Source organism: Typopeltis vanoorti, chromosome 24 (assembly GCF_054136105.1).
Source record: "Typopeltis vanoorti isolate ZY-2024b chromosome 24, IOZ_Tvanoo_1.0, whole genome shotgun sequence".
Classification (NCBI taxonomy): domain Eukaryota; kingdom Metazoa; phylum Arthropoda; class Arachnida; order Uropygi; family Thelyphonidae; genus Typopeltis; species Typopeltis vanoorti.
The window spans coordinates 33,632,606-33,656,177 of NC_143572.1; the positions used below are offsets into that span (position 1 = coordinate 33,632,606).

General features: G+C 35.6%; 1 protein-coding gene across 3 annotated transcripts in view; it reads right to left on the bottom strand.

The window, feature by feature from the left end:
• The window catches only part of LOC150093092 (fibronectin type-III domain-containing protein 3A-like), a 557,362-nt gene that overhangs the window by 163,365 nt on the left and 370,425 nt on the right, over positions 1 to 23,572 (bottom strand). For all 3 annotated transcript variants that reach the window (XM_090414067.1, XM_090414066.1, XM_090414069.1), the window contains 2 exons: positions 17,160 to 17,298; positions 3,456 to 3,521 (listed from right to left, as the gene is read on the bottom strand). In XM_090414067.1, coding sequence (XP_090270193.1) covers positions 3,456 to 3,521; positions 17,160 to 17,298 — 205 coding nt within the window. The remainder of the gene's footprint in view (positions 1 to 3,455; positions 3,522 to 17,159; positions 17,299 to 23,572) is intronic.

A 23,572-nucleotide genomic window follows, 5' to 3' on the forward strand; every position in this document is an offset into this window, starting at 1 on the left:
GAGAAACTGAGGAACTTTTAGCCAAATATGAAGAGACTGAAGACCCAACTGTTGCTACAGAGCTCACAGCAACGTGGGATAAAAACAGAAAGAAAAGATGGATCTCAACCATTCATGAACTCGATTTCACCACATCTAGCCAGAAAAGCTGGTCACTTCTGAGAAAATTAGGGGGGGGGCAGAACCAACAACACACAAAACAACAGAGATAACTCCTGATCAAATGGCTAATTATTTATTAAAAACCTACAAGATACATCCCAGCTCTATCAGGAAAATTACTGCGCAATCTTCCATTAGACAAATCCTGAAGATGGGCCCCGAGCTTCCTGAACTTGTACACCCAGTACCTCAGAAAGAGGCACAGGTAGCCTTAAAACTCACAAAAAATAGCAAGGCTGCAGGAGTGGATGGTATCCTTCCCAACTTTCTAAAACATCTCAGTCAACAAGGCCAAACATGGCTGGCCGCCCTTTTCTCAAATATTATAATGATTGGAAAACTACCAAATCTGTGGTGGGAAGCCAAAATAATTTCCATACCCAAACCAGGGAAAGATCCAAACAATGTCAAAAATCTACGACTTATCTCCTTGCTTTGCTTCACCTTTAAGCTATTTGAAAGAATTCTCCTTAAAAGAATATCACCACTCATCGAAAGAGCACTCCCAATTGAACAAGCTGACTTCAGGCTGGGAAGAAGTTGCTGTGACCAGGTCCTGGCCCTGACAACACAGATTGAAGCAGGCTTCCAGAAGAAACTTAAATCCAGAGCTACTTTCATTGACTTAACATCAGCTTATGATACAGTCTGGATCAGGGGCCTCATCCTAAAGCTAGGAAATATTATAAGGTAGAAAAAAAACTTCCCAGCTTTTTGAATCCATTCTCTCCAACAGAAAGATATGGGTTCATATTGGCGAAAAAAAGAGCAGGCCCAGATTCCTTCACAAGTCTCCCACAGGGCTCTGTGTTATCCCCTTCACTCTTTAACATCTACGTGTACAACTTACCACATACCAGCTCAAGCAAGTATATGTATGCTGATGACCTAGTGATCCTATATCAATCTACCTCCTCTGCAACCTTGAACACAGACCTGAACATCCTGGAAGAGTACTTCAAGCAGTGGTACTTGAAGCCAAATTCAACAAAAACTGTGTCCACAGTATTTCACCTAAACAATGCAGAGGTAAATGGACACCTCAACCTTTCTTTCTGTGGAAAAATGGTTGAGCCTCACCCAAAATACCAACCCACCAATCTGTCCAACAAAATTAAAATGAGAACCAATATCATTTCAAGGCTTGCTGGAACAACCTGGGGTTGTGGTGCAGAAGTCCTAAGGTCATCTGCACTAGCCCTCACATTCTCTGCAGCAGAATATTATTCCCCTGTCTGGGAAAGAAGTGCACACACTAACATTATAGACACCCAGCTAAACTCTGCCATGTGCACAATTAGTGGGACAGTGAGAAGCACCCCTCTCTCCTGGCTGCCTGTCCTATCTAACATTGCTCCACCAAACATACAGAGAAGACAAGCCTTGATTAAAGAATTTAATTAAAGCAATGAGCAACTCACTCCTGCCCCTGCACCAGACTCTCATAAATCCACCTAGTCTTCGCCTAAAATCTAGAAAGCCTTTCTGGTCCATAGATGAATTCTCTTCAGCTGCCCTGCCATCAACACCTGACATGTGGAGAGAATACTGGACCAACAATCTCCCAACAAATGGCTTCCTGTTAGAAGATAAAAATTTCACAGGCTTCTTTGAAATTTTAATTAACCACCCTAATCTTAATAATAATGTGGGCTTAAAAATCCTAAGAATTTCAATGGCACACATTCAGCCCACTTAGTTTCCAGTAAACCCTGACTTTAGGACTAGAAGCAATTCTCATTTTTTATTGGCCACTATCCATACGAGTTGCAATTTATATGTATACTTATATAAGTAATTTTATTTTCTGTTTATTTATTTATCTATTATTACTCTCCAGCTTAATTAACTTTGTAATCTAATAGATAATAATAACAACAACAGTACTCTAGCTTTGATGTAGTGAGTTTTTTTTTTTTTTTTTTTTTTTAACACCAGAGGTCAGGCAAATAGTTTTAATGGTGGATCAGTAACTTTAGCATGCCATGTAGATTGCAGTGCAGTTTGTTTCTTTGTATATGCTTGTTTCTCTGGAGTATACAGTATGTGTATACTCCAGAAGATGACCTTAATGTGAAGGTCGAAAAGTCGACTGCATATTTTGGTTTATATTAAACTAACGTTTTACTCTAACACAGTAATCAGTATCCATAAGTTTCATAATGTATTCTGATCACTGTGTAAGCATGAAAGAAAGGATCCAGAGAAAAGTTACTAAGACAATATCAGAACTTTGGAATGTTGGCTATGGAGAGAGAGAGATTGAAGAAATGTTGATTGCAGTGTTTGGTGGATAGGAGAAAAAGAGATCATATGATAGAAATGTTTAAGTTAGTGAAGGTTTTTATCAGATTAATCTAGAGGGAATTACAAAAAGAGTAGGAGGCAAGAGGGGAAGAAACAGAGGCCATCCCTAGAAGTTATGTAAGAGTGTGGTGAAGAGGGGTGTGAGGAGTAGATTTTTTACATGGAGAACTATCAACCAATGGAATGCATTACTAGCATATGTTGTTAATGCAGGGAGTGTTAAGGATTTTAAGATTCAATATAACAGATTTGTTGTCAATTGAATGAACTGCCCACAATGAGTCTACCGACTCCATGGAGTGTGTAATAATAATAATAATAATAATATTTAAATGCAATTTATCCAACAGCTTAAAAAGAAAGATCTACAACCAGTATGCTACTTCCAACAATGACCTATGATAGTGAAACCTGGAGCCTGACTAATCAACAGTAAGAAAAATTGAAAACAACACAACAAAACACAGAAAGAGCCATTTTGAGAATAACATGGTTAGATAAAAACAATATTAACTGGATAAGGAAAGGATCAAAGGTAATGGACATTGCACCAGTAATAAAAGACAACAAATGACACTGGGCAGGACATGTGATGAGAATGCCTGACAACAACAATCAAGAAATGGTTACTGTCAGACATTCTGGTCTCCAATAAACAAGAACTGGTTATTGGAAACCAGGTAGACCAGCAGCAAGATGGATGTTAAGATAAAAAGATGTTATGAATATTTAAGGTGAAGAGATGCATTTGTCCAGTATTGGCCTGAAGAAAGTTGTTGTCGATGATGATGATGACAATGATGAGCCTAACGCTTGTTTTATATATTTATAACATCTCGATGCTTCTAGTGATGACAACAAGCCTGCACGTATTCCACATGTCAAAAACAGTGAAATGGAACATTTATAAAAACAAAATCTGAAAATCTGATTCACTATTCTCAGATTATTTTCTATTAAAAAACATATTTCCATACATTACTTACCAGTGCCTGAGTCTATTTCCAAAATATACTGTGTGACAGGAGAACCACCATCATCTTTAGGATGCTCTATAAAAATAACATGGGTACTGAAAGTTATTTTATATATCTTAACAGGCTAATTATTATAAACTATTAATAATAAATGATCTGATAAATTACATCTCATGGGCTACAGATATTTTCAAAGATGACAAATAATTGTGCAAAGTTTTTATATACAGAAATGATTTTAATCACTGTCACTTGAGGCTAACTCCAATGCTCACAGCACTCATGTAGTGAAATTACTCCTCACTGGTGGAGTAAGAATACATTTAGATCTTCAATGTAAAGCAGCAGTCAGTAATGTCTGATCATCTTATGGATAAGATCACACAATACTGAGATTGTTCAAAGTCTTTAAATATTAAGTTTTATCAAAATTGTTTCATGAAGATAGAGAGACACGATGAACCTTAAAAGTGCTGCATCCTAGCCTGCAAACATGCCTAAAAACTGAAATAAACAATTGGGATTCTAAAATATATGAAGTATGCTTAATACTGGTTTATTATCATCATTATTAGACCTCCAATGTGGAGGCAAAAATTCATCATATGAGGTCCACTGTCACACAAATATACAGCTCATCTTGCCATGTAGTAAATGCACTCATTCTCTACTGTCAGTTCCACGCTCTCGGGCAAAGCATTCCAATTATTTATGACTCACCATTCAAAAAACTCTTTATACAGTTTAAGGGATGACTTTTTGTTCTCCCCATTCTATGAAAAACCTCATCCACATTAATATGATAAAAAAATTACTTACCAACATGTCTTTATAGTATCCCTCCTCTTACTCCTGTCCACTAGACTCTGTGAATTGCATTTTTTCATACTTTCTTCATACTGAACATCCCAGAGAAAAGAAAGTACTTTAGTCAATAGCCTCTGGACCTTTTCCAATAACTCATCCGTTTGAAAATTAAGTGACCATATCTGTGCACAGCAGTCCATATGTCCAAATCAAGGCATATAATGAAATCATAAACTTCTCCATTCTACAAGTTAGTGTTCTTTGCATTATTGCTAGAATCCACTGTGCTGTTCACCCAATTTTAGTAATGCATGATTTAAATTTTTTTTTCCTCATTTTTTCCATCTACAACAAATGTATACTCTGCATCCCATTTTTGTATTCCAAATTTAAAACCTTCACTTTGCTACAATGAACTGGCAACCAACTCCTATACCCATTCTGTCAGTCTATTCAAGTATATATCAACAGTACCCCACCTTCCTTTTCCCTTTTTCTATCTTTATGAAAAACATCATACCCACCTTCATATCTAATCCTGTCAAGTTGTTGTCCTCATTCAACCATGTCTCACTTATTCCAATAATTTTTGGGTGAATGAATTCAATCACTGCAACAATTTCATTCCCCTTATTTCTGGCACTCGTATAACCATTCATTTCTGAGTCTATAACAAGTCCAATTGGTACCACTTCTCAGATATGATTCTTCTGTGTCCCCCCCTCCTCCCACAACCACTCCTTTCTCTCTCAATTATACATCCAAGAATCCTCTCTAGATTCGACTACTTCCCATTCCTAACAACAAATTCCCTTCCTCTTCCATAAACAACCGTTCTTATGCCATGGATGGAGCAGAAAGAGTAGATGATATTCGACCAGAAATGCTTAAGTATGGAGGTATAAGTTTTACAGTGGCTACACTGCATAATTCAGAGGGGCTGGTCAGAAGGTTGAATCCCAGTTGATTACAGCAGAACTCTCATAATACCCATCTACAAAAAATGAAATAAAACTGAATGTGAGAATTACAGGGGAATTTCTCTGAAGTGTTCTGAGTGAGATTGATGCAAGTATACTTGAGAAACGGGTAAGAAAAATTGTGGAAGAGAAGTTTGGAGAAGAACAAGCTGGATTTCGGCTAAATAGAGATTATCAGAATCAGATTTTCACTTTAAGACAAACAGATGAGAAAGTATGGGAATTTAACAAGGATTTGTATTTAAGTTTTGCAGATATGGAAAAGAAATATGACAAGGTTCCTTGAAAAAAGCTTTTCAAAACATTATTCAATTTACCCCAATTATATATGGGGTAAACTGAACACAATAAACAAATTGCATCATAAAAAGCAATATGAAGTCTGCATTGAAGTTGTAAAACAGCAGTTAGAATTGAAGGGAATATAGAAAGATGGTTTGATGTAAAATCAGGAATAAGGCAAAGATGTACACTATCTCTACTCTTATTCATAATCTACATGGATCGCATTATGAAAGAAAGTAGCATTAAACCTGATATCAGAATTAGAGATATGAAAATTACTTCTTTGCTTTATACAGATGATGATGTACTTCTAAATACATTCAGCGCAACTCTCCAGGATTCTCTAACTAAATTGAATTAAAGCTATAAAAATATGGCATGAAAATCAGCAATAGAGAGCCTATAAAACAAGTAAAATATTTCAGCTATTTAATCACAGTTTTTAGTGAAGATGGAAAATTAAAGCTGGAAATAGACAACAGAATTAGCAAAGCTGGTATGGTGGAGAGTCAGTTGAATAAATTTATATGGATAGAGAGAGAAATTAGCTGAAACTATACAAAACAGTGTTCAAACTGGTTTTAAATTATGGATTTGAGAAATGGGTTATAAATAAAGCACTTTGAAGATTATAGACCACAGATATGAGAGTTCTGAGAAAAATCAGAAGTCTGAACAGATAGCATAAGTGGGGCAAATCATATTAAAAATGGAGATATTAGAGAGGAATCGGACATTGTTAGCATTCAAGTACGTACGAGCAGAGCTAATCTAAGATGATGTGCTCACTTGAACAGAATGGGAGGGGAAAAGGTTAGCAAAAGACCAAGATGGCAGGAAAGAGGCCGAGAGGAAGACAAGGTCCAGGTGGATTGATTCAGTCAGAAGTGCCTTAGCATAATAAAATGTTAAATATAATAATATTAGAATGGTCACAAGTAACAGACTAATTCAGAGGAAAACTGGTGATAGAAGATTAATAAATAATGTAAACCTAATCACGGAGTACTGTCAGACAAGCCTGAACACTCCCATGATGGTATGCATATATCAGGAAATTCATGATGATGATGATGATGATGATGCAGAATTCATCTTGAATAAAAAATATATATATATATTTTAAGCATTCTGATGATATTATGAAAGAAATATAAAATAATAAATAATAAAACTTGTTAATCATATAACATCATATAATAGCTATTTCTTTCCATTCTGTTTCATCATCAAATTCCTGACGTACCCTCAAGGAGTGTACAAGATATGGCAGTACTACATTAAAAACTTAATCATTACTAACTTTCTATCTATGATTTTCCTCCAAATCAAGCTGTTATCTGTCAAGACTACATCATCACAGCTTATATACCACCTGAGATTAGCTATGCGAACACATTCCTGGATGCTAACAATGTCAAGTTTTTGCCTAATATCCTTGTTTTTAATATGATATTGCTACTGATGCCATCTATTCATGCCCCTAATCTTTCTCAAGACTCTCATATCTGTGGTCTCTAGTCTTTGATCAAATGTTTTATTTCTAACCCAGCTCTCAGATCCATAAGTTAAAATTGGTTTGAACACTGTCTTGTATACAGTTAATATAGCTGTATAATGAAACCTGTGGAGCATTCATGACTAAACATACACATGTAACCGCAGTAATAAGATTTTTTTAATGAGTAAATATTTCGTCCTAAGTATCATATGACATCATTAGTACAGTTAATTCAAACAATACTAGGAATCACATCAGTTAGGATGCATGCTTACAATGGAATCTCTCTATGGGTGCAGTAGCGTGTTATAGAATTAAATTAAAATATATCTGGAGGGAAAAAAAAAGATTACATTAAAAGGAGATAACATATATAAAATTATTTGACATAATTTAGGATGACAATTTCCCAGACATCAGGGATAGTCAGAATGTCATTATGGTTCAAATTTGGTCTGTGAAGTAGGGCTTCCACACTTTCTGTATATAAACATTCATGTTTATATAAAGATCTATGTAGAAGTTTTGGTCTTTTTTCCAATGGATCATATGGTTTGGGTTTTCAATTCCATGTTGTGCGAGGCCAGATTTCTGCGGTTTGATAAGACAGATATGGTCTTGATGTTCCAAAATGCCTTTGCTAATGGATCTACCTGTCTGTCCAGAGAAGGACAATTTAGAGGAACATGGGACTACATACATACCAGGTAGCATCAGAGGTGAGCGTTTGTCTTTAGGAGAAGGTAACCAACTGTAGATCTGGTTGATTGGTTTGTAGGTAGCAGCCAATTTATATTTCTTTATAATTTTTGAGAGATGTTCAGAAATGCCTTTGACATAAGGTATGGGAATCCTACGGGCTTGTTCTTGTCTAGGTTGATGTGTAGAGAAGTGAATGATGATTTTTTTAGTTGTTTTTGGATTTTATCCATTTTGTATGGCTGTATTTTTGATTTTTTCCAATTCTTGGTTTAAAGATTCTTCAGAGGAGCAGAATCTGTGTGTTCTGGTTACTAATGATTTAATGATCCAAATTTTTGAGATGGATGACGAGCCGAAGAATTGTGAATGTAGCGACCTGAAAATATCAGTTTACGGTAGACAGAAGTGGGGATAGAACCATCTTCTTTTCTTTGGATGCATATATTCAGGTAGGAGATACCCTGTGGAGATTCTTTTTCTAGTGTGAATTTGATGCAAGGATGAAGAAGGTTGATTTTATTTAGAAACAAGTAGTTTTTTTCAGAATGATCAAAGACAGAAAAGACATTATCAACATATCATAGCCAGATTTTTGGTTTAGGATTAAACGTGAAAATTTTTTCTTCAAGGTGTACTAAAAAAAGGTTGGCCAAGTTTGGTGATAAGGGAGACCCCACTGCTGTTCCTTACTCTTGCTTGTAAATTTTCTCTTTCCAAGTGAAGTATCCAGACGTAATAACAAATTTGAATAATTCAACAATATCGGATGGTAAGTTCAATGTTTCCTTATGGGGAGTATTAGTGAAGAGGGAGATGATGTCGTAGCTAATTAGCATGTCAGTTTCCAACAGTTGAATGTCTTTTATTTTTGCATGAAACTGTGGAATTTTTAATTGATGAGGTTGTGTGGCCTATGAGAGGATGGAGAAGGTTAGATAAAAATCTTGATCATTTGTAAGCTGGGCTGCTAATAGAATCCACGACAGGTCTGAGTGGAATGTTATTCTTGTGAAGTTTAGGAATATTCTAGGATGCCTTGCATGGTATGTCCTTTTTATTGTTTCTTGATCTAAGGAAGTGGTTTCATCTAGTAACTTGTTGAGTTTCTTGAGCTGTCTTTTTGTAGGATCATAATCAAGTTGGGCATATGTATTTCGATCATCATTTTCTTCTTCCTAACATGGAATTTAGGCCATGTGTCCTGTTCCGGTCTCATGCCATCTCTTTCTTGGTCTTTCGATTCTTCTTTTTCCACTTATTTTGTATCTGTATAATATTTTTGGTAGTCTGCTGTTGTCTATTCGATTTAAATGTTCTAGCCATTTTTGTTTATACTGTCTTATGTAGTAATTGGTTTTATTTTCAGGGATTGTAAGATTTCTTCATTTGTTTTGTGGTCCCACTTGGTATAGCCAGCTGTTTTTCTGAGGAACTTCATTTCTGCTGTTTGAATTTGTTTTTCATCTTTCCTTTTCATGGTCCATGTTTCGCTTCCGTATAGTAGAGTTGGTTTTGACAAGACATTATATAGTCTAATTCTAGTGCGTTTTTGTACCAGGGATGGCTTAAATATATTATTTATTATGCCTTTTACTTTGACAAAGTTTGATATTTTAGTGTCTATGTCTTTTTCTTCTTCGTATGATAGATCACATCCCAAGTATCTGAAAGTGTTTACTTGTTCTAGTATTTTATTATCTATCACTATTTTACTTCTTATTGGGTTTTCTCCTTTGAATGCCATTATTTTTGTTTTTTCTTTGGATATTGTCATATTATATTGCTTTGAGATATCATTTAATGATCTTTGTAAGTCATCTTCTGATGTAGCTAATACTATTTGATCATCTGCAAATAGTAGTGTATCTATCTTCATTTGCAGGGTCATTTGTATACCAAATGGGTTATGCTGTTTCCAGATTGTTAATATTTCATTTATATATATATTGAAAAGCAGAGGTGAGAGGGTACATCCTTGTCGTACTATTGATATATCTTTCCATTCTGAGGTGTGTTCTAATTTAACCACTATTTTATTTCCTGTATATATTTCTTGAATAGATTGTAAAAGTTGATTTGGTATGTTTAAATCGGTTAATATTTTAAACAGTTTTTGTCTACTAATTTTGTCAAAGGCTTTTTCATAATCAATAAATGCCACGTATTTTGATCTCAAAGTAATAAATTCATTTTTTGGTCATATGAATTGGTATTTAGGACAACAGTGGTATTTCCCTTGTCAGCTCTGGTGATGATTATGTTTCTATTATGTTTTAAGGAGGTAAGGCTTTCAGTTCTGATTGACATCATAGATTATTTTTGCAATTTTGAAACGTAGTCTATTGGTTTCAATATTGGACAGGTGGCTGATGTTGATGGCTAAGTTGATGAATGTGTTAAGGAATGTCAGCTTTCTCTCAAAGATGAGTCCCAAGAACTTGGCCTCTGGTGATAGTGGAATAATACTTTATCCCATTCTTAAATGAGGATCTGGGTGGAGGATACATTTCCAACAGAAGTGACACAGACAATTTTTTCTGCTGAAAAGCTGAACTCATTAAGAGCCTAGAAGAGACATGATCAATTGCTTGTTGTAGTATGGATGGCCAGTGTCCATCTTTCCTTCTAGAAAAATATTAAGTACATCACCTGATGTGTCAGGATCAGCTGGTAGGTTTAATTTACTTTCAGCATTATTTGAAGCATTATTTTCTTTTCTGTGGAAGTGTCTGGGTGGTTTATCTTTCAGTGATAACCTTGCCATAATTTTTTGATAAGTGAGTTCTCAGTGAATAGAACTGTTTTGGGATTTGTTTCTAATGTGAGACCATAGGTGATGAGAATGATTCACTCAACAGAGAAGCACTCACAATCATAAATTCATGTATGGTGAAATTATCAGATGCTGGAATAGACATATGGGATTGAGATACTGTTGACACTTTCTTAACTGCCACGTTCTCAGCATGAGTATCTAAGGACAGGTGTGGTGGTAATTAACTTCCTTTTTTTGCATCCTGATATGATATACTTGTGTTTTAATCTTCTGCATTTATTTTTCATCTTTCTACTTGAATGGGAGTAAGCTGGATGATCTCCCACATTTAGATTCCTTGGCAAAGCAAGATTTGTCATCATGCTCTTTATTGCCACATTGAGTACAATTGTAGAGCCACTACAGACAATTTGAGGATGTCCATATTTCTGACATTTAAAGCATTTTAGTGGATTAGGGATGTGCACTCTAGCATGAGAGTTGAGATACTCTGCTTTAATAGATGTTGGTGGCTTAGGTGTATTAAAAGAAAGGCTGATGTTCCTGGTTGGAAACAGGCGACCATCCCTACTTATCAGGATGCACCTCATACCTGTCACTCCCTGATCTGTAAGCTCTGAACATATTTCCTCATTAGGAACATCAAGGAAATCCTATTCTGATATCATTCCTCTACAAGAATTGAGCATTTTATGAGATGTTAATGTAACTGGTATTCCACCCACTGATATTGCTCTCAGCAGTTTTTCAGAATGTTGCTGACATAATGTTTCCACAAGGATATCACTAGAATGTAGTTTCTTAACTATTTTGGGAGATCCTGCCAGCCCTTCTAAACCCTTTTGAATAAAGAAGGGTGGCATTTTCCCTACTGACTTTTCACCTGACATTTAAAGATCACATATATCTTTTGTTTCTTCCTTTTGTTAACAAATAATGTATCTATGGTATCAATACTTGGTTGGGACCTTGTTAAGGCCAATGAAACATTTGAGGAAGAAGAATTGATGCTCAAGGGAATTTTTTGTTCAGCACCAGAGCTCCTCACACATCATGGAGCCACACAAGGACACCCGCTATCTGGCAAACAATGACTGTGCTTGGATGTGAAAAGCCAGGGCTACCATCCTGTATGCTATACCAGCATCAGAGTAAGCGTGGGTCACAATTCTGGATGAAGGAGTTTGGAAAGACTACATTAAGTAAGAAAATATACCAAGAAAACTTTCTTAATAATCATAATATACGGTAAACTTGATAGAACCTCTCTCAAAGCCAGACAGGCTGTTCATGTTCATTAACAAGAGTCCATAAGGTCTGCTATTGAGGAAGGAGAATGAGCAAGATAATTAGTGGCGGTTGCAGGAACAAATGATTTAAGTGAACATAAGGAGAATGTAAGGGTGAATATCAGGAGGTTATTGAGGAGAGTGAAAGACAACAGTATAGCAGGAAAGGATGTCAGTGTGCTGCTAAGGTATAACAATGATGAGTTAAGACAGAGAGAGCCAGAATCACGAATGGAGTGGAGCTGTGTGAGAAGAAGGGAGTGGAGATTGTGAAGGTATGACATGTATTTGAGGGAAGAATGGAATTATATAGACTTGATGGATTGCATTTGAATGGCTTTGGAGTGAGTGAACTGGAGAAACTGTTGCTAGATGGAAATGTAGTGTATAATGCAAGCAAGAGATCAGATGTAAGAGATGAAATGAAAGATCAGGAGTGGTATTGAAGAGACAAATGTACTTGGCAATGGAAACAGTAGTACAGGGTGTCCACATTAGACCTGTCTAGTTTCAAAGAATGGTAAAAAACCAAAATGCAGAAATATGTAAGGTTTGGGATGTTTAAACATTCCAGAGACTATAAGTTTCATTCAATTTTTTTTTTTTACAAAAACTCGATGAGTTTTCCTTCTCATTTGTACAATTTTGACACCATGGTCCATACACTTAAGTAATAGTAACATGCTGAAACTAGAGAGATCCAATGACACCCTGTAGTGTGAGGGATGAAGAGAGAATGGGAATACAAGAGAAAAAGGGAAATGGGGAGCCTGGGTGGACAGAGAGCATTGACATAAGGAGAGTGGATGTTGGAAGTAGTAGTGAAAGCATGTATGGGAATGATCAGCGTAGAAATGAAATAGATTGGGATGTGAGTGGGGAAGTTGAGACTGAGCAGATATGTGTGGTAAGCGGTGATAAAGGTGACTGGACAAGGGCAGGGAGGTCCAATGTGTTGTGGAGAAATCACAACCAACAAGTGACTTCGATAGAACTGGTTATAAACCAAAAAGTGAACTGCTGTGTTTATTTACAAACGCCAGGTGTATCAGAAATAAGGGAGTTGAAGCAGTTTCACTGATTGAGTTTATTTGCCCAAAATCATTGGAATAAGTGAAACATGGTTGAATGAAGATGATATCCTAACGGGAATAGAAATGACAGGGTACAGTGTTTTTTGCAAGGATAGAAAGGACAAGAAGAGAAGGGGGAGTGCTGCTGATGATAGCAGAGGAATTACATCCACATAAGGTAGACATGAAAGAGGGAAATAGAGGCAATGGTTAGGAGGCAGTGTGGTGTGAAGTGGAAGTTGACAGGAAGACACATTTAGTTGGATGTTGCTATAGGCCAGGGAACGTGGAGGGTGAGAATGATAAACAACTTGAGTTAGTGAACAAAAGAAGGATAATTATTATTGGTGATTTTAATTATGGCAATACAGATTGGAATGAAGAGATAGCATTTGAAAATAAGGAAAATGAATTTCTTGAAAGACAACTGTCTCAGGCAGCATGTAAAGGAGGGCATATGAGGATCGAGAGTTTTAGATCTAATCATTTCATTAGAGGATGTAATTGTGAGTGGAGTTTTTGCACTTCCCTCCAGTTAGGGAGCATGTTCATGAAGCGATCACCTGAGTTGTGGCTAGCTATATGAAGACTTGTGTGAGGAAAGGATACGTGTGGAAGTACAAGGCTGGTCATTATGATAAGCTTAGGAGACAGCTTGGAGTTACAGCATGGAATGAGGAGTTGGGCATTAAAGAAATAAATGCTGCTTAAGAACTGACAAAGAGTACATAACAGCATCAATGTGTGAATGTATTCTGAAGGCCAAAAGGATGAATAAGGTAGATGTAAAATGGATGACTGAGGAGATTAAGCATGAAAACTGGAAGAAGGCACTTTGGAAGCAGTTCAAGATGAATAATGGTAATAATCAATTACATGAAGAATATAAAGAGCAAGCCAGGGGAGTGACTGAGCTGGTGTTGAGGACAACAAAAGTGCAGTACGAGCAGATGGAATGTCTGAACGGAATACGAGCAAATCAAGCCAAGAACAACCCTTGTGAGTTTTTTCTACATGTGACAAATAGAAGGAAGAATGATTATGGTAAAATGCTGTTAATGGATCAAAGTGGGAGATTGGTAACTGTTGCAGAAGATGCTGTTGAGGTGTTCAGTGATCAATTTATAAGGGTTTATTTATTTAGAATTTGGCTAAGAATACATGCATATGCTACCACACACACACACACACACAAAAAAAAACCACATACAAAACCAACAAAATGCATAAAAGAATACAATAGTGTGAAGTGACACTGTAGTCATATATACATATAAAAATATACAAATAAGCATAAAATTAAAATTGAATGTCTAAGTTCGACAACCAGTCAACAGCATCAGTAGAAACTGTTATAAAGTCAGTTACTGGTCCCATGAAGGCTCTATGAAGACAGTCAAATGTGATATGTTGTATGGTTTGGTTATCCTCACCACAGTCACAAGATGAGTTTGGTCTTATTCCCCAAGTATATAAGGAAGCTCCGCACCTACCATGGTTGGTGTGAACCCTATTTAGGGAGGTCCATATTTTTCGAGGTAGGTCGAACCCTGATGGAGGGCTGTTTGGGTTGAAGACGGTCTGTCGGATTACCGGGACTTTGGCAGTCCATTCCATCTGCCATGCTATTGTTGCATCATAGTCCTCAGTGACAAGTCATTGTACCATTATAATAGGCAGGTGTCTTGACTAAGTCTCTGTGATATAAAGCTGTCAATATCAGAGTGTATAGGAAGCAGTGGGTTCCAGCAAATTATGTTATATTCATGAATCAGGTTGTCTTGGCATCATAGTTGTGGCTGTTGTATGTGACTCAGAACTGGTAACCAATATGATGGAGTAGTCTTTATTGTTCCAGAAATGATATGCATTGTCTGATTCAACACAGTATCAATTAATTTAACGTGTGCACTGTTTAGCCAGACAGCTGAGCAGTATTCAGCAGTTGAGTAGACGAGACCCAGAGCAGATGTCCTTAATGTGGGAGCACAGCCCCCCCCTGCCCCAGGTTGTTCTGGCAAGTTTATGCAGTATGTTATTTCTAGTTCTGAATTTGGCAGCAATATTGGAGAGATATCTATTAAAGGAGATGGTTCTGTTCAGGGTTATGCCCAGATACTTTGGATTAAAATTGTGAGAATAAGGTTCTTTACATGATGGAGAGTGGGTGGTTGAGTGGAATGCGTTGCCTGAGTGTATTGTGAATGTAGCCACGTTGAATCAGTTTAAGGTATGGTTGGATGAGCTTCGTATGTCATAGTGTGCACCTTCTACAATGAGTCTGATTCCACATAGGTCAAATTTTAATAATAATAATAATAATATCATGGCATAGCAGCTATCAATTTCCTGCTTTAACCAAATACTATATACTGGTGAAATTCCATATGATAGGAAGTCAGGCATCATAATACCAATTTTCAAAAAAGGGCAATAAACAAAGTTGTGAAAATTATCAACTCATAATATTGCTAAGTCACAGCTGGAAAAATATTCACAAGTATTATACAAAACAGAATCCAGACTTAAATGAATGCGACAACAGAAATCAAACAGGCTTTAGACCTAGAAGGTCTGCTATAGACCATATTCTTACATGTAATAAGGCCTGGCAGAAAAGTACTGGGCAATACAACTTACTTGCATACTGCAGTTTTGTTGATTTCAAACAAGCTTTTGAGTCCAATGACAGGAACAAAATAATATACATCTTAAAATCTATGATGTTAGATTCAGAAATATAAAACTTTATTACAAATTATTATAAGGATACCAAAGCAACTGTCAAATTTAATAAAATAGAAACAGACAAATTCAAAGTAAGAAAAATTGAGTTATGCAGGGTTGCTTGCTCTCACTAATTTTATTTACTATCTCAAAGAAATAAGCAAAACCATAGCCAAAGAACCAAGTCTACAAATAAATGGCATAAATATCAATCACATTAAATATGCAGATGATATTATTCTTGCAAATCTAGAGTACAATGGGAAAAAAAACAATAAAAATTTTAAATGAAGAGTGCAAAACTTTTGGAATCAATCTAAGCAAAACTAAAACAATGAAAATAGCAAGGGATGAGGAAAAATTTTTAATAAACTTAGAAAATCATATACTTTAATAAATAAAGCAATTTACATATCATGGCAGTCTCATTACTCACAACCTCAACAAAGCAAAAACAATAAAATACAGACTTAACAAAGGATGGTCTAATATGAATAAATGAAGCAAAATATGAAAAAATAACAAATTTAAAAAAGCCTCAAACTGTATAAAACCATTATTATACCTATGGCAACACATGGGGTTAAGACATGGAGACTCAAGCAGAAAGAAATACAGAAAATCAGAGCATTTGAAATGAAATGCTAAGAAAAATAAATAAAATTCATGAGCAAGTCAAATACGAATTAAAGATATTAATTTGTGATTAAAGATATTAAATATATCGATTATATATATATAATCGATAAAAATGGAAAAAAATCCTTAGCCCACCCATGGTACAAATGTACTACAGGTTCACTAATAACCTTTCATGGGTGAGAACCACACACAAAAAAACACTATAGAGAAGATATCATAGCTATAAAACAATTAAGATGGTTTGGACACATCAAGAGAATGTCCTCTCAGAGATTATCAAATATAGTCTTGAATTGAATCAATGGTGGAGGAAGACCATCAAGAAGCAGACCAAAAAGAGCATGGCTATTCTTAGAAGGCAAGGTTGTAATTATTGAACTTCAGAGATAGATGGCAAAGATTTGTTCATAGGAGAGTCAACCATCATCTGACAGATAAGAAAAAATAAATGAAAATAATCACTGCTTACAATAAGCTGGATGACCTTACAATCAACAATGAAATTATCCAAACCTAAAATGGATCTGAAGCAAGAATATTCATGAAAATGTCCAAGATATGGTTTCTGGACTGATAAAGCTAAAACTTCCTTAGAAGAAAGAAAATCATATTAGAGACCTGCAAAACTAGAAAATTATTAACAAAGACTGATATATAAGTGCTTAAACAAGGAATAACTATAGGACTATAGAGTTAAGTAGCAATTAATTGATTGAGAGCATTATTAATTGAGATTAATAATGTGTTAAGTTAATTTTAAATTGTAAAGTTTATGTGAACTTAATTCTGAAATTTTGCTAACCTTGTGAATAGTCCAATTAAATGAAGCTTCCACAGGGAAGTTTCTTAAAAATTAAATTAAAATTCCTACAAGTAGATGAACATACCCCAAGTGGTTTTGAAATGAATTCCTACAAGTAGACGAACTTACCCCAAGTGGTTTTGAAATGAGATGAATGAATACGACCCTTAATTACTGGTTTACCAGGACACTGTGGTCTGTCTGGTAATGTATAAAAGGCTATTACTTTACTCCAGGGACTGGAACCTGCTTCATTATTAGCACAAAGCTAGCAATAAAACAAAAGTCAGTTTTATTTATAAATTTTATAATTTCCAAAGCATAAATGAATGTAAAAAATGAAATGAACAGTCAATCAGAATGTTACATTTAAGTGCACATCATGAGCACTGATGTACAAATTTATACTACTCATTTTAAGAACATCAATATCTAATACCAAGAATAAAGCTAATAGTGGCAAAATGTTGCACATTGAAGAATAAATGTATGATGTGAACTAAGGACTGACCTCAACTATTGTTTAACAGTAGTAAGCTCTTTCTAATTTAAATGAAAATTCAATTATTTATTTGGCTCCTAATTTCCCAAGATCAAATGGAATCTCTCATATGCATGTAAAAGCAAATTACTAAAACACTTAAGTTTTTTTAACATGCTACATCTTTTTCCTCTAACTTTCATTATGGAGGCCACATGTTTCTTAATTAGAATTACATTTTATTAAACTAAACAACATAACTAAATAAGCTTTATAAGTTGTCAGACTTTCATCATCAGGAAACTGCTAGCTTAAGTACATGGGTAAATTTCTAAGTAATATATCAATAATGAACATTGTTCAGCCACAAACATTATTTTCAGATGAGTTTGATAGTTAATCTTACTAACGAGTACTTATTATTATTAGAAAGGCTATCCTACACATAGCTTCGATTATAACAGGTCATATAATTGGTAATCTATTACAATACAGATTAAAGTGAGAAACTGAAGAGAAAAGACATGCTCCTCTGAACAGCAGAAGTTAAAAATGTGTAAGTGGGATAATTTATGGGAATTCAATAGAAAATTTAATAACAAGATGTTGTACGCAGTAATCAAAGGAGAAATGTCAAAGTGTACTTGAATAATATCCCATTCTTGATCTGGTTATTTAATGAAAGTCTTGCAGTCGATAAGGTTCCTTAAGGAGTGGAAAAAGGCAAAATAGTATCACTACACAAGCATGGTTATAGGACAGATGCTTCCAATTATAGACAGAGTTGAGGAGAAAATAGGTGACTAGTGGTGTGGTGCAGGATTCAGTGCTGGGACCATTGCTGTTTAATTTGTACATAAATGATATAGGAAATAACCTGAAAGAAAATATTCAGTGTTTGTTGATGAGAAATTAGGTAGAGTGATAGTTATTCAAGGTGATGTGGAGAGCTTGCAGGACGATTTACATAGGTTGTCAGTATGGGCAAAAGTTAATGGGTGTCAGTTTTATGTTGAGAAATGTAAAGTTATGCATTTTGGGATAAATAAATTACAAGCTGTGTATCACATTGATGGCACTGTACTCCAGGAAATAAATGAAGCCAGAGATTTAGGAGTGATGGTAGACAGAGAGTTAAAGTTTAAAGGACATATTGCTAAGGTAGCCTATAAAATTACTTGGCTATTGAAGAACACATTAACAAGCAGAGATAAGGAAGTTATTCCTCTTTATAAAGCCTTGATACACCCACATCTGGACTGCTGTGCTCAAGTCCAGTCTTCTAGGTTTCTTGGGAATTAGGAAGCAGTGGAAAGGATTCAGAGACGAGTGACCAAGATGGTGAGTGGTCTGTGGAATGTTCTCTATGGGGATAGACTGAAGGTGTGTAGATTGCAGAAGTTGGTTGATAGGAGAAAAAGAGGGGATATGATAGAAATAAAACCATATAAGTTGCTGAAAGGGTTTTATAGAACAGGTGCAGGGGAAAATGTTTCAGCACATAGCTAGAGGGAACAGAACAAGGGGTCATCCCAGGAAGTTGAATAAAGGTGTGCTTAGTAGGAGTGTGAGGGCTAGATTTTTTGCTTGGAGAGCGGTGAATGAGTGGAATGGGTTGCCACAGTCAGTTGTGAGTGCTTTGTCAGTTAATGAGTTTCAAGGAGAGGGATGATAGATTGTGTGGATAGATCAGATCTCTTATGATGAGTCTTCAGACTTCATGGAGGTACTGGTATAATAATAATAATGGAGCAGTATCTCAAAAAAAAAAAAAAAAAAAAAAGGAGGGTAACCAATGGCACGTCACTGGGCTCTGTTCTTGGGGTTCCTGCTGTTTAACTTGTTTGTAAATGATACATCATGTGGACTGGCTAGGGATCTTCATTTGTTTGCTGATAATTCTCCCTATCTCTATTCTTTAATAGAGTTGGGGAGAATTATAAGTAGCACTGCTGATGTCAATTCCCTTCAAGAAGATTTGAATAGACTTTTGACTTGGACAAAGGAGTGGGGTTGTAGTTTTAATATTAGTAAGTGCAAGGTGTTACATTTTGGAGTGCAGAAATGTAAAGCTGTGTACTATATTAAAGGTGCTGTACTGTAGGAAGTGGGTGAGATTTGGGAGTGTTGCAAAGCCTGTACATTGGCGCTGCTATGATGAAAAGTACTCTGATATGTAGGGATAAGGAGGTGGTTGTGCCACTGTATAAAGTACTGGTCAGACCACACTTGGACTATTGTGCTCAGATGTGATTTTCAATGTGATGTGGAAACATTGGAGAGTATCCAAAGAATAGTGACTAAGACAATATCAGGACTATGGAATGTTGGCTATGAAGAGAGATTGAAGAAATGCAGATTGCAGAGTTTGGTGGATAGGAGGAAAAGATGTGATATGATAGATATTTAAGTTAGTGATGGAATTTTATCAGATTAATTTAGAGAGGATTATAAAAAGAGTCGAAGGTGAGAGGAGAAGAAACAGGGGCAATCCCTGGAAGTTATAAGTGTGGTGAAGAAGGGTGGTGTGAGGAATAGATTTTTTACATAGAGAATTGTCAGTAAATGGAGTGCATTATGAATCATGGAGGGTGTAATAATAATAACCTCATGTAGTTTCAATTATTAACTGAAGAAATTAAGTCCCATATTTGGGGGGGGGGGTGTCTCTGAGTTACAGTTTAATGAGAATGTCATTGATAATGTTGCAAAATGAGATCAAAAGAAAAATGAGAAGGAAAGAGCATTATTGCTTAGCATGAAAGATTTAGGCTAAGTTCAATGATACTCTGAATTCTTCGATGCTAAACATCAAGACTGTGGTTTGCATAGCTGAGGGTAGGGGTGTGTGATGATGTCATTCCTCCCAAGCAGCCATGCTCCCAGAGCCTGAGTGCCAGCCAGTTACTTCACTGCCAGCATTAAGAGTGGGTGTATTACAAGCTCCAGTTGTTTTGCTGTACGTATTTACAAATTACGTCTTCATAAATTTTACAGTCCATTAATCATGTCGAAGAATAAGAGCAATCCCACAACCGGGTCATTAAGTGAAAAAAAGAAGAGGAAAGTAATTACCTTAGATACAAAACTTGATATAATTAAAAGATTTAAACGTGGTGAAAGTAAAAGTAAGATCGGAAGTGAATTGGGTTTTAACGAGTCCACAATACGGACTATTTTCTCCAAAGCTGATGAGCATTGCGAGCAAGATAAAGTTGCATCTAGATCTGCAAGTATGTAATGTAACCAGAGTGCTATAATGGTTGAAATGGAAGATCTGTTGATTATTTGGCTAGAAGACTGCAATCAAAAGAGAATTACAATTAGTGCCTATAATATCATGGCCAAAGCTCTAAGCCTGTTTTCAATACTTAAGAGACTAAATATAAAGAAGACAATTCAAAATTCGCAGCTAGCAAAGGCTGGCTTGAAAATTTTAAATCTAGGGCTGGACTAAAGAATGTGAAAATAACAGGTGAAGCTGCAAGTGCCAATGAAGATACTGCATCCATAATTCTGCTGAGCTGCAGAAAATTATCGAAGAAAATGATTACGATTACTGCCAAATTTTCAATGTAGATGAAACTGGCCTCTATTGGGAAAAAATGCCATCTAGAACTTTTATATCAAAAAAAGCAGCAGCTCAGCCTGGCTAATGGAGATTTTAAATTGAAGCCGCTGCTTGTCTATCAAACTCAGAACCCAAGGACTTTAAAAGGATATAACAAGAACTCTTTATCTGTAATTTGGTGGGCGAATCAGAAGACTTGTGTTACCCAAAGTCTATTCGAAGATTGGTTTAAGTCTTATTTTTGTCTGGCAGTTGAAGCGTATTGCAAGAGAAATAACTTAGCTTTCAAAGCTCTTTTGCTTTTAGATAACGCACCTGGTCATCCAAATTCTCCTAATGATCTGTGTGAGAATGTGAAAGTTTTATTTTTCCTACCAAATACGATATCACTGCTACAACATATGGACATGGGCGTCATTGCAATTTTCAAAGCCTATTTTCTTAAAAAGATATTCTCAAAGGCAGTAGAAACAACAATGGGAGAAAATGCGATTACGCTCCAAAAATTTCGAAAAAAAATTAACATTAAACACGCAACTGAAAACATTCATGACTCGTGGGAGCAAGTGTCTTCTAGCTGCATGTAAGCTGTTTGGAAAAACCATTTGCCAGAATGCACTAATGACTTAGGTTGTTTTCAAAATCCTGTGAACAACGTGGTTGAAGAAATTGTTGCAATTGGTGAAAACCTTGGTCTTGATGGTGTTGATGCAGAAGATGTTAAAGAATTATTGGCTTCAAATTCAAAAAATTTCAGTGACAACGATCTTCTTGAAATTGAACAACGCACATATGATGACAACAAACAAATGGAATGTGAAGATGAGGTTCCAAAGGAGATAATAGTCAAAGAACTGGATAGAATATTTCGCAGTTTAAAATCGCTTAAGCAGCAAGTAATGGATATGGATTCAGATGTTAATCGAAGAATTCTTGTTTGCCGAGGTCTGGAGTCTCATATTGCTTGTTATCGTAGAATTTATGCCGATAAGAAAAAACTAAAACTGTTCAAACGACTCTTGATAACTTCTTTTGATAAAAAAATTGCAGTAACTAATGTAGGTACAAGTATTTATTAAACATTTACTTTGCATTCGTTTTTTATATTTCCTAAAAGTGTACCATATAAAACGAACTATTAATACAATAATCGATCATGGACGAATTGTACTTTTTTACCATTGATTATTATATTTGATTAACGAGGCAACATCGAGGGATTAATTAACTGCATTAATCGAGGGATACCTGTATAATCCTTTCACTTTTCCAGAAATGTCAAAAAGAAGCAACAGTGCAAAATTAGAAACTGAGCAAAAGAAACAAAGAAAAGCAATTATGTTAGAGAAGAAATACAAAATTATTACCAGCCATCAAGCAGGTAGCACTGTTAAAGCTCTTTCTGAGAAATTTTCTCTTGCTGCTTCTACAGTTTGCACCATTTTAAAGGATAAAGAAAAAAATATTTGAAAGAAGTAAAAAATTCACAATCTATGCAGTCTACATAGTTGTGTAATAAAGAAATAGGCAGTATAATTCCTCATATGGAAAAACTGTTAACTGCTTGAATAAGCGACCAAACTCAACGAATAAACATGCCTATTACCAACGCAACAATTTATACTAAAGCATTAGCCATTTTTAAAATGCTGAAAGACCAAAAAAGGGATGACTGCAAAGAGACTTTTACTGCAAGTAGTGGGTGGTTTGACTGCTATAAAAAGCAGACTGGTTAGCATAACATTAAAATACAAGGTGAAGCTGCAAGCGGTGATAGTGAGGTTGCAAATCTTAACCAGAAAAATTAGAAGAAATAATTAAAGAAGGAAACTACTCGCCATCGCAAATTTTTAATGTCAATGAGACAGGCCTTTTTTGGAAACGGATGCCTGCAAAAACTTACATCGCAAAAGAAGAGTCCTCAATGCCAGGTTTTAAAGCATCAAAAGATCGTATCACTCTACTATTAGGAGGAAATGTTGCTGGCGATTGTAAGTTAAAACCCTTATTTGAGCATCGATCAGAAAATCCAAGAAGCTTAAAAGGAATTAATAAAGATGCTCTCCCAGTAATATGGAAGGCAAATAAGAAGGCTTGACTCATGGGTTCCCTATTTGAATATTGGCTTATGCATCACTTTATTCCTGAAGTGAAACTTTATTGTGAGAAAAAACAAATTCCATTTAAAGTGCTTCTGATAACTGATTACTGATGAGGGATGCATGTGGCCATCCCTCATCAGTTAGCTTGCATTTGCCCTAATGTAAAAATCTTTTTACCACCAAATACAACTTGTCTTTTTACAACCAATGGATCAAGGAGTGATTGCGACATTTAAAGCACATTATCTCAAATAGACGTTTGAAATATTAACAGAAGCAAATGATAAACATGGAAACTTTTCTATCAAAAAGTTTTGGAAGAGATTCAACATTTTAGACGCAATTCAGGTAACGCAGAGCACCTGGCATAAAGTTTCTGAAAAAACTA